Below are 21170 nucleotides of genomic sequence, written 5' to 3' on the forward strand. Positions count from 1 at the left end.
TGTTTAGCAGACAGAAACCGCTTCGCGAAATAACCCTTCCCCTCTTCAAAGCCCTACTGAGAGCTCACCTCCTCCAGGAGGCCTTCCCACACTGAGCCCTCCCTTTCCCTCCGCTCCTCCTCCCCTTCCTTTCCCTCCCCGCAGCACTGTGCTCATTTGTATATATTATTTATTCCCCTATTTATGTTGTTAATGAGGCGTATATCTCCTTGATTCTATTTATCTTGATGATGTGCCTTGTTTCTGTTTTGTTTTGCTTTGCTGTCCGTCTCCCCCGATTAGGCCGTGAGCCCGTCATGGGGCAGGGATGGTCTCTGTTGCCCAATTGTCCATTCCGAGCGCTTAGCACAGTGCTCTGCACATAGTAAGCGCTCAATTAATACTACTAAGCAGCATGGCTTAGTGGAAAGAGCCCGGGCTTGGGAGTCAGAGGTCATGAGTTCGAATCCCCGCTCCGCCACTTGTCAGCTGGGTGACTGTGGGCGAGTCACTTCACTTCTCTGGGCCTCAGTGACCTCATCTGTCGAATGGGGATGAAGACTGTGAGCCTCACGTGGGACAACCCGCTGACCCTGCATCTCCCCCAGCGCTCAGAACAGTGCTCTGCACATAGTAAGCGCTTAACAAATACCAACATTAACACTCCCTCCCTTCCCTGCGGCACCTAGGTATAGACCTGTAATGATTATAATATTTATCTACTAATTCGTTTATATTATTAATGATTGCTTCCCCTCTCCTGATTATGAGCTCGTTGTGTGCTGGGAGCGTGCCTCGTGTTGCCCTGTCCTCTCCTGAGCGTTTAGTACAGTGTTTGGCACACAGTAGGCGCTCAATAAATACGATCGAATGAAGGAATACCAAGATCATTCATATTGGAATCGGTGGATAATAAGAACGCTAATCACGTTGGCATTTGTTGAGCGCTTACTATGTGCCGAGCACTGTTCTAAGCGCTGGGGGCGACCCAAGGTAAGCAGGTTGTCGCCCGTGGGGCTCCCAGTCTTCATCCCCATTTGACAGATGAGGTCACTGAGGCCCAGGGAAGTGACTTGCCCAAGGTCACCCAGCTGACAGGCGCAGGAGGCGGGATTCGAACCCACGACCTGTGCCTCCTACGCCCGGCCTCTTTCCGCTGAGCCACGCTGCTTCTCGAAGCGAGCGCCCGCGCACAGTAGGGGCTCTTCCTCCCCCAGGCGCTTAGTGCAGGGTGGCGCACGCTGTGGGCGCTCAATAAATAGGCCCTGGTGGATTGGCGGATTAAAAGAGACTTCGTGGGGGGAGGTGAGGGGGTGTAGGGAGGAGCTGCGGGCGAGACCACGCCCCTTTCCGGGACCACGCCCCCTTCCAGTGACCACGCCCTTCGCTGCACCAATCAGGCCCCGGCCGCGCCCCCTCGTTGCACCAATCGGGTCCCGGCCACGCCCTCTTCCAGTGGCCACGCCCTTCGTCGCACCAATCAGGTCCTGGCCACGCTCCTAATTGCACCAATCGCGTCCTGGCCACGCCCATTATCGGTCCAATCCGATCCCGGCCACGCCCCCGTTGCACCAATCAGGTCCTGGCCACGCCCATTATCGGCCCAATCCGGTCCCGGTCCCGTCCCCCGTTGCCCCAATCAGGTCCCGGCCGCGCCCCCTCACTGCACCAATCAGGTCCCGACCACGCCCCTCGCCGACCCAATCAGGTGCTGGCCACGCCCCCCTCGGGTCCGGGCCAGGCCCTCATTGGCCCAGATCGGTCCCGGTCCCGACCCCGCCCGTCATTCGTCCAATCAGACCCCCGGCCCCGCCATCGCCCAGATGAGGCCCAAGCCCCGCCTCTTCTTTGGCCCCGCCCCATCGAGCCCGGCCCCCGCCCCCCGGGCCGATCCTGACCCCGCCTCCTCGCGCGGGTCCCGCCCCCTGGTGGCCGCCCCGCCAGCCTGCACCGGCCGGGGCGGCTCCTCCTCCTCCTGCTGCTGTTGCTGCTGCTGCTGCTGCACCTCGTCCTGCTCCTGCCGCTGCTCCCGCTCCTCGTCCTCCAGCAGCCGCCGCCGCCGGAGCCTCCCGGGGCCACGGCTCCCAGGTAGCTGCTGTCGGGGCGCGGGGGCACCCACCTCTCCATCATCCCTCCCTCCCTCCCTCCCTCCCCCGCAATTCTCTCCTTCCCGCCCAGCGGCTCTCCTCCTCCTCTTTCTCCTCCTCCTGCTGCGGCTGCCGTTCTCGGGGAGGGCAGTGGGGACGTTCTGGGGCCTCGCGGGTCCTGCGGGTCCTGCCCGCCCCGCGGCCCCCGCCTCCCGGGCTTGACACGTCCACCTGCTGGCCGCCCGCCCGCCCCCCCGCTCCCCCGCTCGGGGGGAGGGGAGGGAAAGGAAAGGAAAGGAAAGGAAAGGAAAGGAAAGGAGGGGGCTGTGGGCTCCGGCCCCGTCCAAGAGCACCGAGGGACGCCCCGCCCCGCCCCGGACCCGCCAATCATCTACTCCGTCCCGCCCCGGACCCACCAATCACCTGCCCCGCCCCATCCCGGACCCACCAATCACCTGCTCCGCCCCTCCCCGGACCCGCCAATCACCTGCCCCTCCCCGGACCCGCCAATCACCTGCCGGACCTCTCCCGGACCCACCAATCACCTGCTCCGCTCCGCCCCGGACCCGCCAATCACCTGCCCGACCTGTCCCGGACCCACCAATCACCTGCCCCGCCCCTCCCCGGACCAGCCAATCACCTGCCCTTCCCCGGACTCGCCAATCACCTGCCCGACCTGTCCCGGACCCACCAATCACCTGCCCCGCCCCTCCCCGGACCCACCAATCACCTGCCCCGCCCCTCCCCGGACCCGCCAATCACCTGCCCGACCTGTCCCGGACCCACCAATCACCTGCCCCGCCCCTCCCCGGACCCGCCAATCACCTGCTCCGCGCCTCTCCGGACCCACCAATCACCAGCCCGACGTGTCCCGGACCCACCAATCCCCCCTCCCATCGCATCCAGGCTCCTCCTACCCCAGCCCCGCCCAGGGAAAGAGCCCAGATTTGGGAGTCGGGTCACGGGTTCTAATCCTGCCCCACCACTTCCCTGCTGGGTGACTTTGGACAAGTCACTTCACCTCTCGGGGCCTCAGTTCCCCCATCTGTCAAACGGGGCTGAAGCCTGGGAGCCCCACGGGGGACCACCTCATCACCCCAGGGCTTAGAACAATGCTTAGCACATATATATTCATTCAATAGTATTTATTGAGCGCTTACTATGTGCAGAGCGCTGGACTGAGCGCTTGGAATGGACAAATCCTTTGACGGGCTCACGGTCTAATCGGGGGAGACGGACGGACGAGAACGATGGCGATAAAGAGAATGGAGGGGAAGAACATCTCATTAAAACGACAGCAGATGAATAGAATCGAGGCGACGGACATCTCGCTAACAAAATAAATAGGGTGATGGAGATCTATACGGTCGAGCGGACGAGTACGGCGCCGAGAGGAGGGGACGGGAGAGGGGGAAGAGCGGAGGGAAAGCGGGGAGAAGAGGGTTTAGCCGCGGAGAGGTGAAGGGAAGGGTAGAGGGAGCGGAGGGAAAAGGGGAGCTCAGTAATAATAATAATAATGATGTTGGTATTTGTTAAGCGCTTACTACGTGCAGAACACTGTTCTAAGCGCTGGAATCAGGTCGTCCCGCGTGGGGCTCCCGGTCTTCATCCCCATTTTCCAGATGAGGGAACCGAGGCCCGGAGAAGTGAAGCGACTCGCCCACCGTCACACAGCCGACGAGGGGCAGAGCCGGGATTCCAACTCATGAGCCCTGCCTCCAAAGCCCGTCCTCTTTCCACCGCGCCACGCTGCTTCTCTAAGTGGGAAGGCCTCTCGGAGGAGGCGACCTTTAGGTTTCGAAGAGGGGAAGAGAATGAGTCCGGCGGAGGCGAGGAGGGAGGGCGTCCCGGGACCGCGGGAGGACGCGGCCCGGGGGTCGGCGGCGGGACGGGCGAGGACGGGGGACGGCGAGGGGGCGGGCGGCGGAGGAGCCGAGCGCGCGGGGTGGAAAGAGAGGAGGGAGGAGAGGTGGGAAGGGGGAAGGTATTCACTCACTGTCGGGCCTAGACCCACGGCCGGACGGTTACGGACTCGTACAGCCGGGCGTAGGCCCAGTGCAGTTTCCAGGAGACTTCCGTTGACTCCTCCCGTCTTGACCTTTTTAGGGTGGAGTCCTGCTGTAAGTCAACTGTGGGCATAAGGCTGAAGCAGCGTGGCACAGTGGAAAGAGCACGGGCTTGGGAGTCAGAGGTCACGAGTTCGAATCCCGGCTCTGCCACTCGTCAGCTGTGGGACTGGGGGCGAGTCACTTCACTTCTCGGGGGCCTCGGTTCCCTCATCCGTAAAATGGGGATGAAGACCGTGAGCCCCGCGTGGGACGACCCGATTCCCCCGGGTCTACCCCAGCGCTTAGAACGGTGCTCGGCCCATAGTGAGCGCTTAACAGATACCAGCGTCATCCTAAGGCTGACCATCGAGGCCCGTCTTTGCGGGGCTGGTTGGAGAGGCGGCCGTCCCGGCCGGTGGTGGGTTCTGAAAGTCACCCCCCGAGCCGTTCGTAGACGGCTGAGTGGAAACCCGGACTCCTCGAGACCGCAAGCTCGTCGTGGGCGGGGAAGACGTCTGTTATATCGTCATACGTCGTACTCTCCCAAGTGCTCGGCGCAGTGCCCTGCGCTCGGCGCTCAGTAAAGGGGCCGAGCGAGCCCCCTTCTCCCGGAAAGGTTATCTAACCTCGGCTTCACTGCTCCTCTCCCGTCCCGGTTCTCCTCTCCTCTCTGCGGCCGCTCCTTGGCGGGGCTCCTCCTCTGCCTCCCGCCCCCTAACCGAGGGAGTCCCCCAGATTTCACTTCTGGGTCCCCTTCGATTCTCCGTCTCCGCCCACTCCCTCGGAGAACCCGTTCCCTCCCAGGGCTTCGGGCACCACCTCTGTGCAGACGATTCCCCAAATCTCCGTCTCCTCCCCGATCTCTCTCCCTCTTCTCCAATCTCCCATCCCCTTCGGCCTTCGAGACGCCTCTACTCGGATGTCCTCCCGTCGCGTCGACCTTGACGCGTCCGAAACAGAGCTCCCACCCAGACCCTGTGTCCCCCCCCCCCCCCCCGACTTCCCCGTTCGTTCGATCGTACGCGCTTGCTATGTGCAGAGCACCGTACCGAGCGCTCGGAAAGTACGGTACGGGGATAGAGACGATCCCTGTCCGCATCGGGCTCTCTGGAGGACGGGCTCATTGGCACCACCATCCTTCCCCTCTCACAGCCTCGGCGTCATCCTCGACTCCTCTCTCTCATTCAACCCACACGTTCGATCCGTCACTAAATCCTGTCAGTCCCACCTTCGCGACACGGGAAGAGCAGGGGCTTTGGAGTCAGAGGTCACGGGTTCGAATCCCGGCTCTGCCACTCGTCAGCTGTGTGACTTTGGGCGAGTCACTTGACTTCTCGGTGCCTCGGTGACCTCATCCGTAAAATGGGGATGAAGACCGTGAGCCCCGCGTGGGACGACCCGATTGCCCTGTGTCTACCCCAGCGCTTAGAACGGTGCTCGGCACATAGTAAGCGCTTAACAGATACCAACGTGATTATTATTATTAAAAATCTGCCTTTTCCTCTCCATCCAAACCGCTCCCACGTTAATCCGAGTACTCATCCTATCCTGCCTCGAGGCCTGCGTCGGCCTTCCGGCTGACCTCCCGGCCTCCTGTCTCTCCCCTCTCCAGTCCAGACTTCACCCCTGCTGCCCAGATCGTTTTTCCACAAAAACGTTGAGGACACGTCACCCCGCTCCTCAAGGAAACTCCCGCGGTTGCCCATCCACCTCCCCGTCGAACCAGAACTCCTCACCCTTGTCTTCCAAGCCGTCCATCCCCCCCGGCCCCCTCCTGCCTCACCTTCCTTCTGTCCTTCTCCATCCCCGCCCGCACGGCTCCTCGGCCACCGCTCACCTCCTCCCTAGGCCTCCGTCTCTCCCGTCTCGCCGCCGACCCCCGGCCCCCGTCCCGCCTCCGTCCCGGAACGCCCTCCCTCGTCAAATCCCACAGACGATCACCGTCCCCTCCACCTTCAAAGCCTTACTGAAAGCCCACCTCCTCCAAGAAGCCTTCCCTGACTGCACCCTCCTTTCCTCTTCTCCCGCTCCCTTCTGCCTCTCCCTGACTCGTTCCCTTTGCTCTTCCCCGCTCCCAACCCCACACTGAGTCCATATCTGTCATTTTATTTATCCGTATCGACGTCTCTCCCCCCGGCCCCGCTAGACTGTCAGCTCGTTATGGGCAGGGAATGTGTCTGTTATTGTTATACTGTCCTCTCCCAAGCGCTTAGTTCAGCGCACTTAGTAAGCGCTCGATAAATACGATCGAATGACTGAATAAATACACTCGACTGACTTCCGTTGTATTCCCCCAAGCGCTCGATACAGTGCAGGGCCACTTAGCGACTCGGTGGTATTTATCGAGCGCTTCCTATGGTGTAGTGGATAGAGCACGGACCTGGGAGTCAGAAGATCGTGGTTTTCTGATCCCGGCTCTGCCGCTCGTCTGCCGGGTGACCTGGGACACGTCACTTCCCTGGGCCTCGGTTCCCTCGTCCGTAAAATGGGGATGAAGACCGGGAGCCCCACGGGGGAACGGGGACCGCGTCCAACCCGATTCGCTCGTCGCCACCCGAGCGTTAAGTACGGTGCCTGGCACGTAGTAAGCGCTTAACAAATACCGTAATAATAATAATAGCTATTATTATTGTACCGAACGCTTGGGAGAGTACAATACAACACATTCTCTGGGAGTACTGTTACTAATAGAGGAGGGGAATTTGGAAACAAGGGATGGAACCAGAATGCTGGCCCTGTGAGATTCTTCTCTCCAAGGGGGGGGGTTCGTTCTAATGCTGGGAGCCATTGAGCTGGTGACCGTCTCTCTCCCCTCGGTGACATTTGGGGATCAGACGATAGGTCTCGCTCTGCGCCGGCCGGGAGTCTGGCATTTCCGAACGGCCTCCGGCAACCACGGGCCCCCTGAGGTATTTTATTTCCCAGGTCGATGGGGTAATTTTGAGCGGCAGAAAATTGGCGCCCCAACTCCGCGGCGGGGTTTCGAATCTCCCCGTTTGACCGGACTCGAAAGGGGATTTCTAATTTCGACATTTAGGCCTTACTCGGGCAGTTTCGAGGAAGGAACCAACAGTTTTAAAGCTTCGTCTAGGGCTTCTGTCTCTCGCTCTCTAGTTCGATTGAGGGGATTTACGGAGCACAGAGCAGCAGCACGTCCTAGCGGAAAGAGCCCCGAGAGTCTGAGGTCTCGGGTTCTAATCCCAGTTCTGCCACCTACCCGCTGTGCGATTTTATTCATTCATTCATTCAATAGTATCTATTGAGCGCTTACTATGTGCAGAGCACTGTACTAAGCGTTTGGAATGTCCTCTGACGGGCTTACAGTCTAACTGGGGGGAGACAGACGGACAAGAACAATGGCAATAGAGACAATTGACTCCTCTGTGCTTCAGTTTCCTCATCTGCAAGAAAAACCCATTCTCCCTCCCATTTAGACTGTGAGCTCCATGTGGGACCTTATTATCCCGTGTAGGCTGTGCTCATTTGTATATATTTTTATGACCCCATTTATTTTGTTCATGAGGTGTCCATCCCCTCGATTCTATTTATCGTGTTGATGTTGCCTTGTTTCTGTCCGTCCGTCTCCCCCTGTTAGACCGTGAGCCCGTCACCGGGCAGGGATGGTCTCTCTCTGTTGCCGAATTGTCCGTTCCACGCACTTAGTCCAGGGCTCTGCACATAGTAAGCGCTCAATAAATACTATTGAATGAATGAATAGCTTGTTGTCATCAGGGAATAATAATGTTGGTATCTGTTAAGCGCTTACTATGTGCAGAGCACTGTTCTAAGCGCTGGGGGAGATACAGGGTCATCAGGTTGTCCCCCGTGAGGCTCCCAGTCTTCATCCCCATTTTCCAGATGAGGTCACTGAGGCCCAGAGAAGTGAAGTGACTGGCCCGCAGTCACACAACTGACAAGCGGCAGAGCCGGGATTCGAACCCATGACCTCTGACGCCCAAGCCCGGGCTCTTTCCAATGTGTCCTCTTGTCCTCTCCCAAACGCTCAGTACGGTGCTTCGCGCCCGGGCGGCGCTCAGTAAATACGATCGAATGAAAGAGTGAGCGATCGCGTCTACCCAAACGCTTAGGATAGCGCTAAGCTAGGCCGGACACAGTCCCCGTCGCACGCGGAGCTCAGTCTTCGTCCCCGTTCGGTAGAGGAGGGAACGCGGGCCCAGAAAAGCCAAGTGGCTTGTCCGAGGTCACGCAGCAGGCCAGGGAAGGAGCTGGGATCCGTGTTTAAATAAAGGCAGGGGAGGTTTGTACATAAGAGCATAAGGTGGGTACGTACGGGAAGTCGTAAATGTCCACGTGTCCTAGAAATGGCAGCGGGGCAGCGGAGGAGATTAGAAATGGACCGGAGCCAACCGCTCTGACTGGTTTATTCTCTGGAGGCTTTGTCTAGTTGTTTTTTTCCAGAGCTTAAAAATGACTCACTTTTGGGAAGCTGCCCACCGTTTCTCTGGGGTTCCTTCATTCAATCGTATTTATTGAGCGCTTACTATGTGCACAGCACTGTACTAAGCGCTTGGAATGGACAATGCGGCAACAGATAGAGACCGTCCCTGCCCACTGACGGGCTTACGGTCTAATCGGGGGTTCTTCTTTCTATAAAACTATTAATAATGATGGCATTTAAGCGCTTACTATCTTCTAAGCTCTGGGGAAGATACAAGATCAAGTTGTCCCCCGTGGGGCTCACAGTCTTCATCCCCATTTTCCAGATGAGAGAACTGAGGCCCAGAGAAGCGAAGTGACTTGCCCAAAGTCACACAGCTGACAGGTGGCGGAGCGGGGATTCGAACCCGCGTCCTCCGACTCCCAAGCCCGGGCTCTTGCCGCCGAGCCCCGCCGCTGTGTTGAAACCGTTTCTGACAAGGTCGAAGACGTTACCTGTTTTTTTTTTTTTTTTTAAAAAAAAAAAAACGAATATCTGAAATTGGAAATTTTATTCACCAATCGGGAAAGGGGTTCCAAACGGATCCAAACCCAGCCTGGGCCAACCAGTTTATTTCAGAAAAGACTAAACATCGCCGTGGTTGAAATAGAAACCGAGATTCCTTACTGTGTGAGCTCTCTGCAGAATAATCCAAAATAGCTAATACTCAATAATAATAATGTTGGTATTTGTTAAGCGCTTACTATGTGCCGAGCACTGTTCTAAGCGCCGGGATAGATACGGGGTCATCAGATTGTCCCACGTGAGGCTCACGGTCTTCATCCCCATTTTACAGATGAGGGAACTGAGGCCCAGAGAAGTGAAGTGACTTGCCCACAGTCACCCGGCTGACAAGCGGCAGAGCCGGGATTCGAACCCATGACCTCTGACTCCCCAGCCCGGGCTCTTTCCACTGAGCCACGCTGCTTCCCGAGGGCGGGGATCTGCTAACTCTACTGTGCTCTTGCAAGTGCTCAGTACAGCGTTCTGCGCACGGGTGCCTCTAAGCTCCTCGAAGGCAGCAATCTCATCTATTACCTCTGTTGTCCTGTGCCAAACACTCAGTACAACGCTCTGCACCCAGTCCTTGAGGTCGAGGGTTGCGTCTACGAATCCTCCAGTCCTCTCCCCAGCTCTCAGTACAGTGTTCCGCGTACAGTAGGCGCTCAGTAAATATCCCTCGTCAGTTGATTCCCCACTTGCTTTAGTTAAAAGTAAGTGAGAAGCAGCGTGGCCCAGTGGAAAGAGCCCGGGCCGGGGAGTCCGAGATCATGGGTTCAAATCCCGGCTCTGCCGCTTGTCAGCTGTGTGACTTTGGCCAGGTCACTTCACCGCTCTGTGCCTCATCTGTAAAATGGGGATGAAGATTGTGAGCCCCGCGTGAGACAACCTGATGACCCTAGACTGTCAACTCACCGTGGGCAGGGAATGTGTCTGTTTATTGTTGAACTGCACCCAGTAAGTGCTCCGTAAATACGACTGAACGAACGAAGTAGCGTGGCTCAGTGGAAGGAGGCCGGGCTTGGGAGTCGGAGGTCGTGGGTTCGGATCCCGGCTCCACCACTTATCAGCTGTGTGACTGTGGGCAAGTCACGTCACTTCTCTGGGCCTCAGTTGCCTCATCTGTCAAATGGGGATGAAGACGGTGAGCCCCACGTGGGATGACCTGATTACTCTGTATATACTCCAGCGCTTAGAACAGTGCTTCACACAGAAAAAGTGCTTAACAAATACCGTAATAATAATAATAATAACTATAAAGCTCCATAAATACCATAACATATCATAATACCAAATACCATAATATATATAATTATATATAATATGTAATTATTATAAATGAATGCCTATTCTCCCTCCTACCTAGACCGTAAGCTCCAGGTCGGGGACTGTGTCCGACTTAACTCAAGTCCACCCCAGTGCTTAGAAATACTGTCCATTGAAATACAAATACGGTAACAATAATAATAATAATAATAATAATGAATAATAGGTATTCATTTATAATTATTATTGTTGTTATTATTATTATTATTATTATAAATGAATATCTATTCTCTCTCCTACCTAGACCGTAAACTCCAAGTCGGGGACTGTGTCCGCCCTAATTAACTCCAGTCTACCCCAGTGCCTAGAACAATGCCTGACTTGTGATAAGCGCTTAACAAATACCATAATTATTATTATTATTATTATTATTATAAATGAATACCCCTTCTGCCTCCTACCTAGACCGTAAGCTCCAGGTCGGGGACCGTGTCCGACCTGATTAACTCCAGTCCACCCCAGTGCTTAGAACAATGCTTGACTTGTGATAAGCGCTTAACAAATACCATAACAATAATCGTAATAATTATAAATGAATACCCATTCTCCCTCCTACCTAGACCGTAAGCTCCAGGTCGGGGACCGTGTCCGACCTGATTAACTCCAGTCCACCCCAGTGCTTAGAACAATGCTTGACTTGTGATAAGCTCTTAACAAGTACCATAATAATTATTATTATTATTATTATTGTAAATGAATACCCATTCTCCCTCCTACCTAGACCGTAAGCTCCAGGTCGGGGACCGTGTCCGACCTGATTAACTCCAGTCCACCCAGTGCTTAGAACAGTGCCTGACTCGTGATGAGCGCTTAACGAATACCATTAAAATAAAAATGCCAGCCTGTAAGCATTTCCTGAGACTCTGTCGAGTGCAGGGCCTTGGAGAGAATGCCACCTAGCAGGACCCACACTCCCTCATCTCTAAGCTTTTCCCATCGAATGGCAGGAAGGGAAGAGGACAGAATGATTTACAGATCACGAAAGCCCCGGGAAAAACAGAGATAAAGCAGGAAGCCGTCCAACTTCAACGACAAGAGACAGCTGAGCAAACAACTGATGGTTCTGATAAATGTAAATATTGTAAATATTATATACATCTAGAGAGAGAGAGAGAGAAGCAGCTTGGCTTAGTGGCAAGATCACAGGCTTGGGAGTCAGAGGACGTGGGTTCTGATCCCGGCTCCAGCCCTTGTCTGCTGTGTGACCTTGGTCAAGCCACTTCTCTGTGCCTGCGTTTCCTCCTCTCTAAAATGGGGATAAAGCCCATGAGCCCCACGTGGGACAACCTGATGACCTTGTATCTACCCCAGCGCTTAGAACAGTGCTTGGCACGTAGTAAGCGTTTAAATACCATTATTATTATTTTATATGCATATATATATATATATATCACTCGGTGGTATTTATTGAGAGCTTGCTATGTACAGAGCACCGTACTAATAATAATCTTGGTACTTGTTAAGCGCTTACTATGTGCAGAGCACTGTTCTAAGCGCTGGGGTAGATACAGGGTCATCAGGTTGTCCCACGTGGGGCTCTTAGTCATAATCCCCATTTTACAGATGAGGTCACCGAGGCCCAGAGAAGTGAAGTGACTCGCCCACAGTCACACAGCTGACGAGTGGCAGAGCCGGGATTCGAACCCATAACCTCGGACTCCCAAGCCCGGGCTCTTTCCACTGAGCCACGCTGCTTCTCTAAGTACTAAGTGCTTAAGAGAGTATAAGTCAGTCAACCGGATTTGTTGAGCACTTACCGTGTGCGGAGCACTGTACTGAGCGCTTGGGAGAGGACAGCAGGACAATATAACAGACACATTTCCTGCCCACAACGAGCCGACGGTCTAGAGGGGGAGACGGACATGAATAGAAATCAGTAAATGGCCGATGGGGACGTAAGGACTGAGAGGGTTGGCGGGGGGAGGGGGGGAATAAATAAAGTCAAGGCGAGGCAGAAGGGGGTCGAAGGAGATAAAAGAACTAGCAGACAAGTTTCCTGCCCACAGTGAGCTTACAGTCTAGAGGGGGAAACAGGCAATAATAGAATATATCAGTATACGGGTGGGTATCGTGGCTCAGTGGCAAGAGCCCGGGCTTGGGAGTCCGCGGTCACGGGTTCGAATCCCGGGCTCTGCCACTTGTCAGCTGGGTGACTGTGGGCAAGTCACTTCACCTCTCTGGGCCTCATCTGGAAAATGGGGATGAAGACTGTGAGCTTCACGTGGGACCACCTGATGACCCTGTGTCTCCCCCAGCGCTTAGAACGGTGCTCTGCACGTAGGAAGCGCTTAACAAATACCAACATTATCAACGTTATTATTATTATTATATATACATGTATATGTTTGTGTGTAGATATACTCACACAAGAGTCATGCCGATGGGCTCAAAAGGATCAGTTGAGGCCGAAATGATCCAGGAAGGCTTCCTGGGGAAGGTGGGATTTTAGGAGGAACTCTGAAGATGGGGACAGCCGTAGTCTCTCTCAGAAGCAGCACGGCTTAGTGGGGAGAGCTGGGCCTGGGAGGCAGAAGGTCCCGGGTTCTAATCCCGGTTCTGCCACTCGTCTGCAGGGCGACCTTGGGCGGGTCACGTCACTGCTCTGGGCCTCAGTTCCCTCGTCTGTCAAATGGGGACGAAGACCGCGAGCCCCACGTGGGGCAGGGACCGTGTCCAACCCGACTAGCTCGTCTCTACCCCGGCGGTCAGTACAGTGCCCGGCACAGAGTGAGCGCTCAACGGATGCCCTGCAAACAGACAAACAACAACGAGGTTCCCTGCCCACATTGAGCTTCCAGTCTAATGAGCTCGTTTTATTGTATACCGTGTTCTAATTCAACCCCTGGTGCTTTTCTTTCCTGTCTATTCAGGGTCGGGGACAAGCCGAGATTAAAGCAGGCATGGAAGGCCACAGATAGTAAGTAACCGGCTACATCTGTAAAACACGCGTCTAAGAAAATCAGTCGCAATAAGCGTCCCGTACAGTGGTTCAGCTCCAGCCATCTCTGTCCAAATCGCCACTCTCCACTAGCCTAGCCTGTCCCGAGATCCTTTTCCGGGCCCAAGTTCCCTCCTCTGGAAAATGGGGGTGAGGACCGTGAGCCCCACTGTGGGACGGGGACTGCGTCCAACCCCATTGTCCTGTTTCGTTAATTCAGTTCATTCGATCGTCTTTATTAAGCGCTTACTGTGTGTAGAGCACTGTACTAAGCGCTTAAGAAGTACCCACGCGAGAAGCAGCGCGGCTCGGTGGAAACAGCGCGGGCTTTGGAGTCCGAGGCCGTGGGTTCGAATGCCGCCTCTGCCACTTGTCAGCTGTGTGACTGTGGGCGAGTCACTTCACTTCTCTGGGCCTCGGTTACCTCATCTGTAAAATGAGGATTAAGACTGTGAGCCCCTGATTCCCCTGTGTCTCCCCCAGCGCTTAGAACAGTGCTCTGCACATAGTAAGCGCTTAACAAATACCAACATTATTATTACAACCCCCCTTTTGGGGGCTGGTGGCCGGCGGCCGGCCCGGTTGGTCGCTCTAGACTCTCAGCTCGTTGTGGCCGGGGAATGTGTCTGTCCTGTTGTTTCTAGTCAACCCTCCCAAGCGCTTATCACAGTGGTCTGCCTTTTTCTGTATTTGTTGAGCGCTCACTATGTATCAGCCCCCGTTCTGAGCACTGGGGTGGCCCGGCTCTGCCACTTGTCAGCTGTGTGACCGTGGGCGAGTCGCTTCACTTCTCTGGGCCTCAGTTCCCTCATCTATAAAATGGGGGTGAAGACTGGGAGCCTCACGTGGGACAACCTGATTACCCTGTAATAATGTTGATATTTGTTAAGCGCTTACTATGTGCAGAGCACAGTTCTAAGCGCTGGGGTAGATACAGGGTCATCAGGTCGTCCCACGTGAGGCTCACGGTCTTCATCCCCATTTTACAGATGAGGGAACTGAGGCACAGAGAAGTGAAGCGACTCGCCCACAGTCACACAGCTGCCAAGTGGCAGAGCCGGGATTTGAACGCATGACCTCTGACTCCCAAGCCCGGGCTCTTTCCTCTGAGCCACACTGCTTCTCTATCTCCCCCAGCGCTTAGAACAGTGCTCTGCACATAGTAAGTGCTTAGCAAATACCAACATTATTATACAAGCAAATCGGGTTGAACTCAATCCTTGTCCCACGTGGGGCTCACGGTCTCAATCCCCATTTTCCAGATGAGGGAACTGAGGCCCAGAGAAGGGAGGTGACTTGTCCAAGATCGTACACAGCAGATAAGTGGCGGAGCCGGAATTAGAACCCAGGTCCTTCTGACTCCCAGGCCCAAGGTCACACAGCAGACAGTAATAAGAATGACCATAATCATAATAATTGTGGAATCCGTTAAGCACTTACTATGTGCCAAGCACTGGTAATCTCAGTCTTCTAGACTGCGAGCCCGTTGTTGGGCAGGGATTGTCTCTTATCTGTTGCCGAACTGCACTTTCCAAGCGCTTAGTACAGTGCTCTGCACAAGGTAAGTGCTCAGTAAATACGACTGAATGAATGAGTTGGACACAGTCCCTGTCCCACATGGGGCTCACGGTCTTAACCCCCATTTTGCATGGCTTAGTGGCAAGAGCACGAGCTTGGGAGTCAGAGGTTGTGGGTTCTAATCCTGGCTCCGCCCTTGTCAGCTGTGTGACTTTGGGCAAGTCACTTCACCGCCTCTGGGCCTCTGTTCCCTCCGCTGTCAATGGGGATCGAGACTGTGAGCCCCACGTGGGACAACGTGAGGAGCACGTATCTACCCCAGCGCTTAAAACAGGGCTCGGCACATAGTAAGCGCTTAACAAATCCCATCATTATTATTATTATTACAGATGAGGTCACTGAGGCCCAGCGAAGTGACTCGCTCAAGTCGGCCCGGCAGACAGATGCTAGGACTGGGATTAGAACCCAGCTCCTTCTTACTCCCAGGCCCGCGCCGTAGCCACTGAGCCTCGGGAGGAGCCGGGATTAGAACCCAGGTCTTTCCGATCCCCAGGCCCGGGCTCCAGCCACAGGGCCCCGCGGCTTCTCGGCATTCTGGAGCTGGCCTCAGCGGCGATGCCCGTTGCCTTTGTGGCCTCCCGCTGGAATCGTCACTCCCGCCAGCAACTTTGGCTGGAGGAAATCTGCCGGACGTTATATACGCACGCACACTCATATCCTTTGGAGCCGAAATCCGTCTCAATCCCCGTAGGGGTTGCGAGCCACCTTCGCTGTCTCCTGCCTGTTTGGTTTTTAGCAATTACTCCAGGGACTTGTACGATCGCTCTGCGCACCGTCAGGAGAAGTCGGTGGTGAACAAGATGCAGCAGAAATACTGGAAAACCAAGCAGACGCTTATTAAAGTCACGGGGAAGAAGGAGGATGAGCACGTCGTGGCCTCAGACGCGGACCTGGATGCCAAACTGGAGGTGGGGGCCTCCTTTTCCTCTTCCTCTCCTCCTCTTTCTCCTCTTCCCTTTTCTCCTCTTCCTCCTCTTCCTTTTCCTCCTCTTCTTTTTTTCTCCTCTTTCTTCTCTTCCCCTTTCTCCTCTTCCTTTTTCTCTTCCTCCTCTTTCTCCCCTTCCTCCTTTCTCCTCTTCCTCCTCTTCCTTTTTCTCCTCTTCCTCCTCTTCTTTTTTTTCCTCTTTCTCCTCTTCCTCCTCTTCTCCTCCTTTTTCTCTGTTTCCTCTTCCTCCTCTTTCTCCTCTTCCTCCTTTCTCCTCTTCTCTTCCTTTTTCTCATCTTCCTCCTCTTTCTCCTGTTCCTCCTCTTTCTCCTCTTCCTCCTTTTCTCCTCTCTTCTCTTCTCTTCCTTTTTCTCCTCTTTCTCCTCTTCCTTTACCTCCTCTTCCTCCTCTTTCTCTTCCTCCTTTCTCCTCTTCCTCCTTTCTCCTCTTCCTCCTTTCTCCTCTCTCATCTTCTCTTCGCCTTCCTCCTCTTCCTCCTTTCTCCTCTTCACCTTCCTCTCTTCCTCCTCCTCTCCCTGCCCCCGCGGGACTTCCACTCCGGCCCGTAAGCTCGTTGCGGGCAGGGAATGCGTCTATTTATTGTGACATTACCCAGTGCTCCGCACACGGTAAGCGCCCAGTAAATACGACCGACCGACCGACAGAATGGAGCTTCCTAGCGGGAAGCCAGTCCCGGCTGTTTGGATGGACTGCCCTTACCTCCCGGCCTGACCGTTCGACGGTATTTGTCGAGCGGGGCACTGTGTGCAGAGCGCTGTGGACGGAGCATTGTGCTAAGGGCTCGGGAGCGTCCACTGCAGTAGCGTTTAGATACGATTTCCACCCCCGGAGCTTATAGACCTCTCTGCTGTTTGGCTTTCAGCTGTTCCACTCAATCCAGAGAACGTGCATGGAGTTGCTGAAAGTGATCGAACTCTATCAGAAGAGGATCTGCTGTAGGTATTCCCCACGCGCCGCTCTTCCTCCTCAACGAGGCCGGCGGGAGGCTGAAGGAAGAGCTGGAGACGAGGGACCCTTGCCGGAAATCCCACCCTGTGGACCGGCTGGCCGGGAGGGAGGGAAGGAGGGAAAACCGTCTGGTAGACTCGTGGGAGAGTCTAGGGTTTTCCCTATAATGATGATGATATTCGTTAAAGCGCTTACTAGGTGCCAGGCACTGTACTAAGCGCTGGGGTGGATACAAGCCAATCAGGTTGGACACAGTCCCTGTCCCCCGTGGGGCTCACGGTCTCCATCCCCATTTTACAGAGGAGGGAACTGAGGCCCAGAGAAGTGACGCAACTGGTCCGCGGTCACCCAGCAGACAAGGGGTGGAGCCGGAATTAGAACCCATGACCTTCTGACTCCCGGGCCAGGGCCAGGGCTCTACCCACTAGGCCATGCTGGAATCGTGGGGACTGCCGGCCCACAACTCACAGGAGATGGCCCTGAGCCCTCCTCCCCCTCAACCTTCTCCTGGGGAGGGGAGGAAATCAATCAATCAGGGGTATTTATTGAGCGCATACTGTGTGCAGAGCACTGTAGAATAATAATAATATTGTTGGTATCTGTTAAGCGCTTACTATGTGCAGAGCACTGTTCTAAGCGCTGGGGGAGATACAGGGTCATCAGGTCGTCCCACGTGAGGCTCCCGGTCTCCATCCCCATTTTACAGAGGAGGTCACTGAGGCCCAGAGAAGTGAAGTGACTCACTCGCCCACGGTCACACAGCTGACGAGCGGCGGAGCCGGGATTAGAACCCACGACCTCTGACTCCCTAGCCCGGGCTCTTTCCACCGAGCCACGCTGCTTCCCATTAAAATTACCTCTGCCCTCAAGGAGCTGACAGCCTGCTGTGGACAGGGCACTGTACTGAGCGCTTGGCAGAGGACAGTAGAGTTAGTAGACCTGATCTCTGCTCTCAAGGAGCTTACCATCCAGTGAATCCCCATCTCTCCCCGACTTGCAGAGCTGTAGGAGCAGGCGCGGAATGTATTAAGCACCTTCGGAGCGTACCGCGCTCTACCGGGCGCTAGGGAAGTGCTGAAGAAACACAAGAGCCTAGACCGTGAGCTCACCGGGGGCCGGGATTGTGTCCGTTCTGCTGTTATACTGTCCTCTCCCAAGCGCTCAGTACAGCGCTCTGCACATAGCGAGCGCCCAAAATGTACCGCCGATGACCGAGACCCCTTCTCTGCCCGCAAGGAGCTTCCGCGCCGCATGGGGCAAATCCGGGGAAACCAAAAAGAAAGAGAGAATCGAGTGTTTCATTCGTTCGGTCCTATTCTACCGAGCGCTTGCTGTGTGCAGAGCACCGTACTAAGCGCCCGGGAGAGTCCGACGCGACGATAAACGGACGCATTCCCTGCCCGCCACGAGCCTAGAACTTGGGGAAGGGGGGAGGCAGACATGAACAGAAAAAGGACTTCTCCCCCCCGGGCGTCCCCAGAGAAGCGAGCGAGGACAGAGGGAGGTCGGGGGTGGCAAAATAATGATAATAATAATGACGATGGTATTTGTTAAGCGCTTACTATGTGCAGAGCACTGTTCTAAGCGCTGGGGGAGACACAGGGGAATCGGGTCGTCCCACGTGGGGCTCACCGTCTTCATCCCCATTTTACAGATGAGGTCACTGAGGCACCGAGCAGTGAAGCGACTCGCCCACAGTCACGCAGCTGGCGAGTGGCAGAGCCGGGATTTGAACCCATGACCTCTGACTCCGAAGCCCGGGCTCTTTCCACTGAGCCACGCTGCTTCTCAGAAGAGGTCGGGGGTGGCAAAATGCGGCCGGGGGGCTGACGGTGGATCCCGTCTCTCTCCCTCCTTCCCTCCCTTCCCCCCACCCCCCCCCCCCGGTGCCAGTCCTGTCTCAGGAAGAGAGCGAGCTGGGGAAATTTCTGCGCACCCAGGGCTCCCAGGACAAAACGCGCGCGGGCAAGATGATGCAGGCGGTGGGCAAGGCCCTCTGCTTCTCCTCACAGCAAAGGTGCGTCCCCCTCGCGGACACGCGCTCGCGGACGGGGACGGGGCGTCACGCCACCCTCCCGCGGGGCACCGTGGGCAGGCCCGCCGCCCGGGCCGGGAGAGGAGCGCCGGGGAGTGGACGGTCGAGTAGACGCGATCCCCGCCCCGGGGGACGTGGCGGTCTCCGGTGTGCAGAGCGCTGGGGAGAGGACGAGAGAGCGAGTAGGCCCGATCCCGGCCCCGGGGGGACGGCGGCGCCGGGAGCGGCCGGCGTGTGTCCGGGCGAGGCCTGAGCGGGGTCCCCCCGCGCCCCCCCGGGCGGCAGGCTGGCCCTGCGCCGCCCGCTCTGCCGCCTCTATCAGGAGGTGGAGACCTTCCGCTACCGGGCCATCTCCGACACGTGGCTGACCGTCAACCGCATGGAGCAGAGCCGCACCGACTACCGCGGCGCTCTCCTCTGGATGAAGGACGCCTCCCGGGAGCTCGACCCCGACCTCTACAAGCAGCTGGAGAACTTCCGAAAGGTCAGGGGGGACCCGCCCGGGGCGGACGCGCACGGCTCTCTCTCGGGGCCGGGGGGACCGGAGGGAGGCGTCCCCTTCGTCCGTCCGGCGGCGTTTATTGGGCGCTTACCGTGTGCAGAGCGCTCTACGGAGCGCCTGGGGGGAGGACGGGGCAGCGACAGACGGACACGTCCCCCGCCCGCGGCGAGCTCCCGGTGTGGAGCGGCCCGGCGTGGTGGGGGGTGGGGGGGGGCCCGGATTCCGATCCCGGCCCCGCCGCCCGTCCGCTCCGTGACCTCGGACCGGTCGCTTCGCTCCTCCGAGCCTCGCTGGCCTCATCCGGAAAATGGGGATGAAGAGCGTGAGCCCCACGCGGGACGGGGAGCGGGTCCGACCCGATCGACCTGTATCCACCCCGGCGCCCGGTACCGTTCCGTGGCACACGGCGTTCAACAAACACGTCGACCGATAGCGTCGTCGAGAAGAGGGGGGGCTTCGGGGGCCGGAGCCGAGAGGAGGAGAAGGGAGGAGGATGCGTGGGAAAGGGTCTCGCCGAGGGGGAGGAGAGGAGGAAGAGGCGGGCCGTCCCGGAATGCTGGGGTCGGGAAGGAAGGGAAGGGGTCTCTCCCCGGCTGACGGGATTCAGGGAAGGGCTTCCTCGGACGCCTCTGGGGAGGCGCCAGCCGACATCCTAGGGGATCGAGTCCGTCCGCCCCGCGGTTCTCCGGAAGCTCAGGGGCGGCGGGAGATTGGCGCCGTCAGCCCGTCGGCGGTACGAAGGATTTACGCGTAAAATAAATCATGGATATGGACGGAGGGTGCGGTTCAGTTGTATTTACTGAGCGCTTACTGTGGGCAGAGCCCTGGGGAGAGTAAGATATAACGATAAACAATAATAATCCCCGCCCACAGCGAGCTTACGGTCCAGAGGATCCAACTCCGGCTTGCTTCTAGAGCGCCTTTTTCCTCACTTGGCTCCCCCGCCCTGGACTGCGAGCTCGTTGTGGGCAGGGAATGTCTCTGTTTATTGTTTTATTGTCCTCTCCCAAGCGCTCAGAACAGTGCCCTGCACACGATAAATGCTCAATAAATACGACTCAACGACTGAACGGCACTCTAAGTCCATATCCTTAATTTATTCACTCATATTAATGTCTGCCTCCCCCTCTAATAATAACGTTGGTATTTGTTAAGCGCCTACTATGTGCAGAGCGCTGTCCTAAGCGCTGGGAGAGATTCAGGGTGATCGGGTTGTCCCACGTGAGGCTCACAGTCTTCATCCCCATTTTACAGTTGAGGTCACTGAGGCCCAGAGAAGTGAAGTGACTCGCCCACAGTCACCCAGCTGACAAGGGGCAGAGCCGGGATTCGAACCCATGACCTCTGACTCCCGAGCCCGGGCTCTTGCCACTGAGCCACGCTGCTTCTCTAGACTGCTTCCTTGGCTTCTCAGTTTCTTCGTCTTTTTATGGAATTGTTAAGCGCTTAGTATGTGTCAAACGCTGTTCTGAGCGCTCGTGTACGTGCAGGCGAATTAGGTCGGACACAGTCCCCGTCCCGCATGGGGCTCACAGTCTGAGTAGGAGGGAGAAGAGGAGAACGGAGGCCCAGAGAAGTGAAGGGACTTGCCCGAGGTCACACAGCAGGCATTTGGCAGAACCGGAATTAGAACCCAGGTCCTCTGACTCCCAGGCCCGGGCTCTACCCGTTGGGCCACGCTGCTTCTTGGTTGCAAGCGGGCTTACAACAGTGCTTGGCACATTGTAAGCGCTTAACACACACCACAATTATTATTATTGTCATCATCCACCCCGGCACTTAGTACAGTTCCTGGCACACGTAGTAAGCACTTAACAACACCACAATTGTTATTATTATTGTTA

At 56.3% G+C, this 21170-nt stretch overlaps 1 protein-coding gene across 4 annotated transcripts in view; it reads left to right on the top strand.

The window, feature by feature from the left end:
- The first annotated feature begins 1914 nt into the window (after window positions 1-1914).
- Window positions 1915-21170, top strand: part of ICA1 (islet cell autoantigen 1) — a 36366-nt gene continuing 17110 nt past the window's right edge. For 2 of the 4 annotated variants that reach the window (XM_029071205.2, XM_039912942.1), the window contains exons 1-6: window positions 6882-7023; window positions 13250-13296; window positions 15632-15803; window positions 16704-16776; window positions 18683-18806; window positions 19110-19308. In XM_029071205.2, coding sequence (XP_028927038.2) covers window positions 6889-7023; window positions 13250-13296; window positions 15632-15803; window positions 16704-16776; window positions 18683-18806; window positions 19110-19308 — 750 coding nt within the window. In that variant the 5' untranslated portion in view covers window positions 6882-6888. Of the gene's footprint in view, window positions 2068-6881; window positions 7024-11356; window positions 11452-13249; window positions 13297-15631; window positions 15804-16703; window positions 16777-18682; window positions 18807-19109; window positions 19309-21170 lie in introns of those variants that run through there. The other 2 variants (XM_029071204.2, XM_029071202.2) reach the window with 2 other exon arrangements.

This window comes from Ornithorhynchus anatinus, chromosome 8 (assembly GCF_004115215.2).
Source record: "Ornithorhynchus anatinus isolate Pmale09 chromosome 8, mOrnAna1.pri.v4, whole genome shotgun sequence".
Lineage (NCBI taxonomy): Eukaryota > Metazoa > Chordata > Mammalia > Monotremata > Ornithorhynchidae > Ornithorhynchus > Ornithorhynchus anatinus.